General features: G+C 31.5%; 1 protein-coding gene across 1 annotated transcript; it reads right to left on the reverse strand.

The window, feature by feature from the left end:
* Positions 1 to 923: 923 nt before the first annotated feature.
* LOC107927656 (AT-hook motif nuclear-localized protein 20) lies at positions 924 to 2,352 on the reverse strand. Its single transcript, XM_016858767.2, has one exon. The coding sequence runs from the start codon at positions 2,002 to 2,004 to the stop codon at positions 1,117 to 1,119; it is 888 nt and encodes a 295-aa protein (XP_016714256.2). The 5' UTR covers positions 2,005 to 2,352; the 3' UTR covers positions 924 to 1,116.
* Between the last annotated feature and the right edge of the window lie 8,109 nt (positions 2,353 to 10,461).

Raw genomic sequence — 10,461 nt, forward strand, 5'->3', positions numbered from 1 at the left:
CATATTTAATTAGTCATACATATGAGAATCATTGAATTTCTTAGCTAATTACTTATTTTACATGGAAAAGATTTTGGTTCTTGATTCAGTTTAGACAACAATTTAATTAACATCCCATTGACATAGTCATTGTTTATAAAAAAAAAACCCTAAATTATTAAATAAAACAAGAATGTATCAAAATATATATATAAAAAAATGCATAAATATGATATAAATGAATGAAAATGGATTATCATATAGATCATCATAATGTGATTTCTATATATATAGATATTACAACAAAAACAAAGTGATTTCTGTTTATTCTTTGATATAAATTTATATCTATATCTATATGCTTAACTTGAGTGACAGATAATATTTTAACTGCAATATTATATATCAAAGAAAAGCAAGTGGCAAGCACAAAACTTTTCAAATTATTAACAACTTTCTTTTATATAATATGCAAATACAAAACATCAGCTTTAGATTCACCCTTTTGTTTCTCCTTAAACATTTTCAAGTCAAAATATATGAAAATGGAGACATCTAATTCAATCAAATGTGTAAATTCAAAGAAGAGGGGGTTCCTAAAGAACTGATCTAGATCCTTTTAAAAAAATGGCTGCAGACACAAGAGCCATACTGCCACGGAAGAGGCTGGTTTGGTTAGGTTAAGACATGTGGGGAGCAAAATGCAATGCTCTCCATTCAGGGAATTAATGCATGCCAATGAAAATATATATATAACTAAAAAAAGGGTTTTCTTTTTTCTGGTATGATAGCTTAGACATGCATTACATGGCATTGAATGTCAGAAAATAATCAAAGGAACTATATATACATGTATCTATATTGTAAATGCCCACTCCATCGTGCATATATTATATATATAATCAAAGGAACCATAGAAAAAAGGGTAATCCCAGAAAATAAGATTAGAAGAAAGACTTGGATCATCTTTTATTATTGGAAACATAAAAGTAAGCAAAGCAAAGAGAGATAGTTTAATTAATATACAATGAGATCATCACCTAGGTATTTTTTTTTTCTTTTTTTTCACAATTTGAAAAATCTATGAAAATCATGTCTCACTCTCTTATATATAAAAACTATGGTCTGGATTTATTATTAGTAAGGCTGTCGACCATGTACCCAACCATATGTCTCATGCCCTAATTGTGTTCCTCCATTGGAGACTAAATTAGGAGGCAAATTGTACATTGGAAGTGAAGATGGATCAAGCAGACCTGACTGCGGGCCGCTGCCGCCGCTTCTGATTGTGGGTGGAGAATTGGTTGCTCCACCGTGGATCTGATCCCCATGACCGCCACCACCACCACTGACAGCTTCTTCTTCATCTTCTACTACAGGCAGTCTTTCGTAAGTTGCGTTAGCAAAGGTTGCTGCAATGACCATAACAGGCCCTGCTGCGACTAGTGAACCGACGACGCTACCGCCGACGACTTGTCCTTGACCGCCAGCTAGGTATACGGTGAGCCCTGTTGAGCCAGGTGGTGCTGGTCCAGGCAAGAAAGCTCCAGTCAAAGACAAGATTTCGAACCTTCCTTGAAGAGCAACCACAGCACCAGGTGCTGCCGGTTGTCTTAGTGTAACGTTTGCTACGGAGCCACTGCCGCTAAGTACACAAACCCCACGTTGTCGTCTCCGAGCAAATTGGGCTATACTTTCAGCGACATCAGAGCCGCTTGCAACTTCCATGACGTGACTACGGAGCGCGTTTGGACTGTCCCTGGTGACGAAAATGGGCGGTTTAGGCTTGTTTTTGGAGCCTGGAGGTCGGCCTCTTGGTCTTCGGTTACCGATCTCAACAGCACCCTCTTTCGGCTCATCGCCGGTGTCCCTATCATCGTCTTCTTCATCCCCTCCGACGTTGTTTCTGCTTTTTCCCATGTCGTTCATTGAAATCTCAAGGTCACGCTTGTCTAACCCTGGAGAATTACCTGCCGGGTCCATGCCTTGTAGACTCACTTGATTAACCCACCAAGGATTCGCCATAGCTGCAAATTGAACTCAAATAAACTAAACCGACGATCAAAAACCAGAACTCGGTCGATCTTTTCGCTTTGTTTTAACAATTCAATTAAAAGGGTTTCTTGAGATAACAAAGAGAATTAGATGCAATTTTAAAACCGGGAATCGATTGTAGAGAGAAAGAACAACAACAACAAAAGGGAACTAATTAATCTGTGTTGAAGAGGGAACAAAGAAGATCAACGACCCAAAAATGTTTGAAGAAAAACAAAGAACCTTTTTGTGGTAGCATCAAACACAGAGAAAGAAAGAAAATGAGAGAGAGGAGAGAAAAAGGAAAGAGAAAGAATAAACTAAAGCACTAAGAGATAAATTTATTGAAGTATTTAAAATAATTAATTAATTAAATAGAACTATACCAACACTTGAAAACAAAGATTGGATCAAATGTTCTTTTCTTTCTCTCTAGGTTGAAACTGTGTGTTTGTGTGTGCTTTTTATTTGGGTAGCTGTAGGCTGTGTGAATTATTAGTGTTACTTTAATATCATAATGGTCTCTATTACATATTATTTTTTAAGTTGTGTTCTTCATGTTGTTGTTCTCTTGGGTCTCTATATTAAAAATTAATTTTAAACAAACATTAAGACTACTTAATCTTTCTAAAGTATAATCACCCTTTAAATAACATCTCACTTATTAATTTTTAAATATTATTAGGTCATGGACATCCATGTGCAGTAAATTTCTGATTTTTTAATCCCTTGCTGCTAATAGATTTGTTTTGTAAAAGTTTATTTTCCAAGTATAAATTGGTGTGTTAGAAAAAACAGAAATTCTCAACTATTCGTGCTCTCCTTTCTTATTAAAAATAAATTATCCAAAATGAGAGACAGATGATCTCCTCACTACACCAAAACAGGCTTTTAGCGGCATCTTTTGTGGTGTTTGAACGACAAACGCCGCTAAAAATCCAGCATTAGCGGCGCACAGCATAAAACTTCGCTAAATATCTAGCATTAGCGGCACTCTCTGTAAAACGCCGCAAAAAGTCAGACCTTCAGTGGCGTTTTCTGAACAAAAGCCGTAAAAGAACATCGTTAGTGGCGTTTTTAAACAAAAATGCCGTAAAAATGCTGACAAAACGCATCGTTTAATCATCAGGAATAGCGGCAGTAGCGGCGCACTATAAAAACGCCATTATATAGCACAATTAGCGGCGTTTATTTGCAAGCGCCACAAAATATCTTAACCAAAACGCAACGTTAGGTCTTGAGGTATATTAGAATTAGTGGCGCTTATGCAAAAACGCCGCTAAAGCACAGTATTAGCGGCGCATTGTAAAAAACGCCGCAAAATATCTTAACCAAAACGCAGCGTTTGGTCTTGAGGTATATTAGAATTAGTGGCGCTTATGCAAAAATGCCGCTAAAGCACATTATTAGCGGCGCATTGTAAAAAATGCCGCAAAATATCTTAACCAAAACGCAGCGTTTGGTCTTGAGGTATATTAGAATTAGTGGCGCTTATGCAAAAACGCCACTAAAGTACAGTATTAGCGGCGCATTATAAAAGGCGCCGCAAAATATCTTAACCAAAACGCAGCGTTTGGTCTTGAGGTATATTAGAATTAGTGGCGCTTATAGAAAAACGCCGCTAAAGCACAGTATTAGCGGCGCATTGTAAAAAACGCCGCAAAATATCTTAACCAAAATGCAGCGTTTGGTCTTGAGGTATATTAGAATTAGTGGTGCTTATGCAAAAACGTTGCTAAAGCACAGTATTAGCGGCGCATTATAAAAAGCGCCACAAAATATCTTAACCAAAACGGAGCGTTTGGTCTTAAGGTATATTAGAATTAGTGGCGCTTATGGAAAAACGCCGCTAAAGCACAGCATTAGCGGCGCATTATACAAAACGCCGCAAAATATCTTAACCAAAACGCAGCGTTTGGTCTTGAGGTATATTAGAATTAGAGGCGCTTATGAAAAAGCGCCGCAAAATATCTTAACCAAAACACAGCGTTTGGTCTGGTTGTAGAAAACACCACTATTTCCCGCAATTAGCGGCGCTTAACTAAAAAACGCTGGAAAATTTTAAACCAAAACACAACGTTTCGTCTTGAGCTATAGCGCGGTTAGCGGCGCTTACCAAAAAACGCCGCTATATATCAGCTTTTAGTGAAATTTTGACCAAAACGCATCGTTCCGGCTTGACCTATAGATGCATTATATAGTGTAGGTTATAATATATTTAGTTTATCATATATGGTTTAGGTTTAAGGTTTTAGGGTTCATTATATAATGTTTATTATTTTTGGGTTAGAGTTTAGGGTTTAGGGTTTATGATGTAAGTTTAGTGTTTTTGGTTTAGGGTTTAAGAGTTTGGTGATTAAGGTTCAGTGATTATTATAAGTTAAAAAGTTTATCGTATATAGTTTAGGGTTTTAGGGTTAATCATTATATAATGTTTATTATTTTGTGAATATTAAAGTTTTGAGTTTAGGGTTTATGATGTAGGTTTAGTGTTTGGGGTTTAGGATTTGGGAGTTTGGGGTTTGGGGTTTAAGAATTGAGGTTTAGGCCGCTTTAGTCATGCTAAGAGGTTAATTAGTGTTTTAGGGCTTGATGCTTGTGGTTAACGGTTTGCAGTTTATAATTTAAGGTTTACAATGCATGATTTTGGGGTTTGGGTGATTTAAGGCTTATGGTTACGAGTTTTAGGGTTTAATGACTTTTTTGGTACCAAATTCAGAAAAATGACAAATACGTATTGTTTTTTAATTATTATTATGATACTAGGGTTCTAAGTGACACAAATGATTAGTTTACTAATTGACGAATGACATATTTATATGTTATATATGATGAAACAAATTACTTAATTGTGTTATTTCCATATATATATATTAATCATTTATACATTCACTTAAAAATAGAGTATATATAATTTTAAAATTATAATACATTATTTGAATACTATAAATAATTAATAATTTTGAATATTGATAATATTTAAATTATACACTCTCAAAGATTTATAAAATTTATAAAATTTTAACAATTGAAAATAATAAATCTGTATAAAATTTTTAAATAATATTATTAATAATATTAATAATGTCATAATTTTAATGTATCAATTAAAAATAATGTCTAGAACAATGTATAAAATATACAAAAAAATCTAAATATTAGCGGCGTTTGTTCAGAAAACACCGCAAAAAATATATAAAAAATGAAGCAATACGACATCATTTCGTTGACGAGTTAAAGGTTAGTGGCGTTTTTTGTCAAAACGCCACAGAAGTTGTGAAACTAGTGGCGTTTTCGCGTAAGCGCCACAAATATTATAATATAAAACAAGGCCGCTTTAATAGTAATAAAAAGTTAATAATTACCAACGTTTTGATTTAAAACGCCACAAAATCTAAAATCAACGCCGCAAAAAATGTATTAAAATTAAACGAAACAGCACCGCTTCGTTGACGAGTTAAATTTTACTGGCGTTTTTATCGAAACGCCACAAACGTTGTGAATCTAGTGGCGTTTTTATTCTAGCGCTACAAATGTTAAAATGTAATACGTTGCAATTTTTAACATAAATAATATTAATATAAATTTAATCGGTAGCGGCGTTTTGAAGTAAAACGCCAGAAAATCTAAACAGTAGCGGCGCTTGTTCGTAAAACGCCGCAAAGAACATATTAAAAATTTAAGAAAACGACACCGTTTCGGTGCCGAGTTAAAATTTAGTGGCGTTTTTTTATAAAAACACCGCAAAATTTAAAATGATAACGATGCCGTTTTTGCCCAAAATCAGCTTCTGTCTCTAAGTCGTCGCCCCCAGCCCGAAATCCCCCATTTCTCATAATCCCTAAACAGCTAGAGGGAAATACTCCAAGAGAGCAGTTCGTCGAGAAGTTTTACCCCCGATTCGTCGATTGGTTGTTTTAGCAGCAAGGAAAAGGTTTATTTTTTGGGTTTCTTGCAAAGTTACATAACCCACACAGAGAATAAGGTGATTTTGCAGTCAAATTCTATTTTTTGGGTATTCATTATTTAAGGTACCATTTTGATTATATTTTGTATTTAAAGGTTGCATTTTCTTGTTTTTGTTAAATTTCTTGTTTGTAATTTGTTGATAACCCGTTGAATGAACTGAAATGCGAGTGTTCTCTGTGTTTAGGGTTTGTCCAGGGCTTTCATTTCTGTTCATCGCAATCAAGGTACTGTAATGCTTTAATTTCTGTTATATTGGGAATGCGCACATTGCTTTCTTCACGGTGTTCAATGATTTTTAGGGTTTTGGAAAGTTTAGGGTCTTCTCTATGTTTAGGGTTGGTAGGATTGTTGATTTTTAAAAACACATTACTTGGTATTCTGTTTTGGCACAACAGTTAAGCATATGAGTTTGTGGAGTACTTGAGAGATTTATGTCGTATTGCACATTTAAGCATGGTGTTGATGGGCTCAGTTTCTTCAGTCTTCTCGTATTGCACATTTTGAATCTTAAGCATATGAGTTTCTTCACTTGGGTTAAACATAAACATAAACTAAACAAAATTATAATCTTTGAAAACTATGTTAAGCTATGTTAAACATTTTGAATGTTAAGCATAGTTTTGAATGTTAAACATTGTGAATGTTAAGCATATGAGATTCTGCACTTGAATGTTAAGCTATGTTGTTTAGATTTAAATTATAATCGTTGAAAACTGAACAAAAAAATGATGCACAGTTAAACATAAACTAAACAAAAACAGTTTAGTTAAAAACTGAACAAAAATCCAGCAAATACCTATTTGTTACTGATTAACAAATTTATTCAGAAGGATTGTGGCAGAAATATGTATTCAGTTTGACGTGCTTTATTTTATGTCAAGTTTTTTGAATTGGTTTTTTTGTATACTGCGTTGGTCTACATGTAAGAGGGTTGGACAATTCTGATTTGTCTTAATCCTTGTTCGTTTTGTTCTTAAACAAGACAAAACATAAACTTCTCATCAGCTTTGCAATAATAAATTCTATGGTTTTGGGACTATTTATTTATATTTTTAGCGTATTTAATATTATTGATATTATATTATTTATTTATATTTTCAACGTATTTATATAAACATCTGAGTTGTTATAATCCGCAACAATTTCTCTCTTTATTTAACAAAGAAGAAGGTTACCATTTTCTATAAATAAAATAAATTATATTCATTGAAGAAACTGATGAGTTTCAACTCTCTAAAATGAATTTTTTTTTATTTAAGCTCTTTAAGATTTTAAAATTTTTAAATTAGTAAATATAAAATTTCACGTTGACTTCTCTTAAAAATGATAAAAAATTGATTTAATCATTTTAAAATTATGAATATATTGACTATTAAAATTGTGAAATTGCACTTTTACTATTATAAAAATCACAATTTAATTTCGAGATCTTCTAAAAAAATTTCTGACTTCACCTCTGTATATATACCATTTTTAATATATATTAGTTCTTCTAAATTTAAAAATTAATAAAAATAAAAATATTGTAGGATTTGAACTTGAACTAATTACATTAGTAAAATTTTTAATTTACCACTCAACTAAAATATTAATTTATTAATTTTATATTTTAATTTTACTATGTACATTTTATTATTTTTGGATAAAAACTAAAGTTAATTTTTGACACTTTCATATTAAATTTTCTATCATATAAGATAACAATGTAAATTATTTAAATAAGGTTCAGTTTTTTTGTTAAAAAAAATGTCATATTGGTTTATATTTTAAAAACATAACTTAATTACATGACTATCACATCTTACATAACTTACATAGCTTAATTATACTTAACTTACATAACTTACATTATACACAACTTACATAACTTACATTATACACAACTTACATAACTTTCATTATACACATACATAACTTACATATAATACACAACATACATAACTTACATAATTTTCATAGTACATAACTTACATAATATTAAACTTACATAATTTTCATAATACATAACTTACTTAATTTTCATAAAAAATAACTTACATAATTTTCATAACCTACATAACTTATACAATACACAACTTACATAATTTTCATAATACATAACTTACATAATATTGAACTTACATAATTTTCATAATACATAACTTATATAATATTGAACTTACATAATTTTCACAATACATAAGTTACTTAATTTTCATAATAAAAAACTTACATAACTTACATAATTTTCATAACTTACATAACTTATACAGTACACAGCTTACATAATTTTCATAATACATGTAATAAGCCCAATTTTCCCGGGCCCAAAATCACAAACAAAATTAAACTAAATAAAAAAAGTCCAAAATAGCACAGTCCATTTCTTTACAACAACAGGGCCAAATCCGAGTAGGCCCAACTAGCCTAAAATTTCAAAACACCCTAAGCCCAGACGCTATAAACCCATTACCTAGACCCAAATCATTTTTTACCCAAACCCAATACAAACCCACTAAGCCTAATCAGTTAACCCTGGCCCAACCTAGCCTTCGGCAATCCAACACCAAAAGAAAATCAGAAAACCCTAGCCTTCAGTAGTGTTGACATCATTTTTTGATGAAAACGGGGTCGACTTGGGTTTTGATGAAAACGAAAAAAACGGGAGTCGCCACCAATCCTTTTTGGGGTGTGATTGGGTCACCTTGGAAAGAGGTTGTTTTTAATAAATAATTTGATTTTATTAAAACAACGGTTTTGGTCTACGAAATTTAGGAAACGGGTTCGGGAGTCGGTTACGTACGAGGAAGGGTTAGCACCCTCGTAACGCCCAGAAATTGGTACCTAGTTGATTATCTAATGTCTTGATGTCGAAAATTGAGAACTTGAAAGAATTAAAAAAAATACGATCCTAGCATTAAAGTTTTGGAAAAAGAAGTATATTTCACGTTAATCGAGAAAGAGAATCATATCCAGTAAGTTAGAATACAATGTCTCAAATTCCCGATACGCGAATAAAAAATGCTTATTTAAAAGATATTTTAGCCATCTCGGATTTAAAATGAGATCACGACCAGTAAGTTAGGACGCGACTCTTTTTAAGATCCCGGGATCATTTAAAATTTGAGCTTGAAAAGATTCGTGCATTTAGATTTATCGAGAAAAACGAAACCCAGTAAGTTAGGGCACGATTTTCTCGATTCCAAACACGAAATGCTATTTTTTTGAAAAAATAAATTTTGTTATATCGAGTAAAAATAAAGCACAAAATCATAGTGAAAGCAAATTACATTATTTATGCATAGCAAGATCATAATGAACATGAAAATATAAAAACGATGCAAACAATAGCAATTAATTTGAACGATCAAATTTATAACATACAAAATAACACAATATAAAAAAACGAATAAATTTAAATCATCCATTCAAAATAATGACAAAAATGAAATAAATAAATAGCAAATACAATTAAGTATAAAAAGATATATATAGACATGAGCTAAAATATGTGTATACATGAATTAATAAAATATATAAAGTATATTTTAATAAAATAAATTAATATACGTATATATAAAAATATGTACATATATATAGATGTATAAAACTAATGGAATACGAAAATAAAGAAATACATATAAAAAGTAAGTGTATACATATTGTAAAGTAAAAGAAAAAAATATATATGTACAAATTAAAGTTTTAAAATATGAAAATATACATATGTATACAAATAAATACGTTAATTTATATACATGTTAAAAATATATTGAAAAGGTGTATGTATGTGGATTTTAAAAATATGTAAAAAAAGTATATTTTAAACTATAAAGATTATATATAAATATGTATATATTTATAAGAATGAAAACATGTATATAGATCTATAGATATGTACATAAGTTATAAAATGTATGAAAATATATAAGTATATATATATTATAAGAATAATGCATGTATGTCATACAAATATATGCATATATATATATACGTACCAAAGGTTTAAATAAAATAAATAAAAATAAATAGGAAGAAATAATAATAATAATGATAATAATAATAATAATAATAAATTTATTAAGAAAATGTAAAAAAATAAAAAGGACTAAACTAAAGATCTAAACGAAATTCGGGGTCAAAACATAAATAAATTAAAGCGGAGGGACTATTCTGAATGCGCATAGAAAAAGCGGGGGACTGGATAGGGAAATAACCCTTGTCGATTAAACGACACAGTTCCAACGAAGTCAATGCGCATAGTCCAGGGACCGAACTGAAACAGAAGCAGAAATCGATGCCAAAATTGCAAATATAAAAAGAAGACCGCATTAAAAAGATAAGAAATGCGGAGGGACCAAGGCAGGAATTATCCCAGGAGTCAAAAACGCGCGGGTCAGAGCTCAATACGGCGCCGTTTTGGAGTTACTGATCAGACTCCAAACGGCGTCGTTTCACATCATACAATAGCCCCCCTCCCAAAACCTAATCTGGTAGCCT

This window comes from Gossypium hirsutum, chromosome D02, assembly GCF_007990345.1.
Source record: "Gossypium hirsutum isolate 1008001.06 chromosome D02, Gossypium_hirsutum_v2.1, whole genome shotgun sequence".
NCBI classification, from domain to species: domain Eukaryota; kingdom Viridiplantae; phylum Streptophyta; class Magnoliopsida; order Malvales; family Malvaceae; genus Gossypium; species Gossypium hirsutum.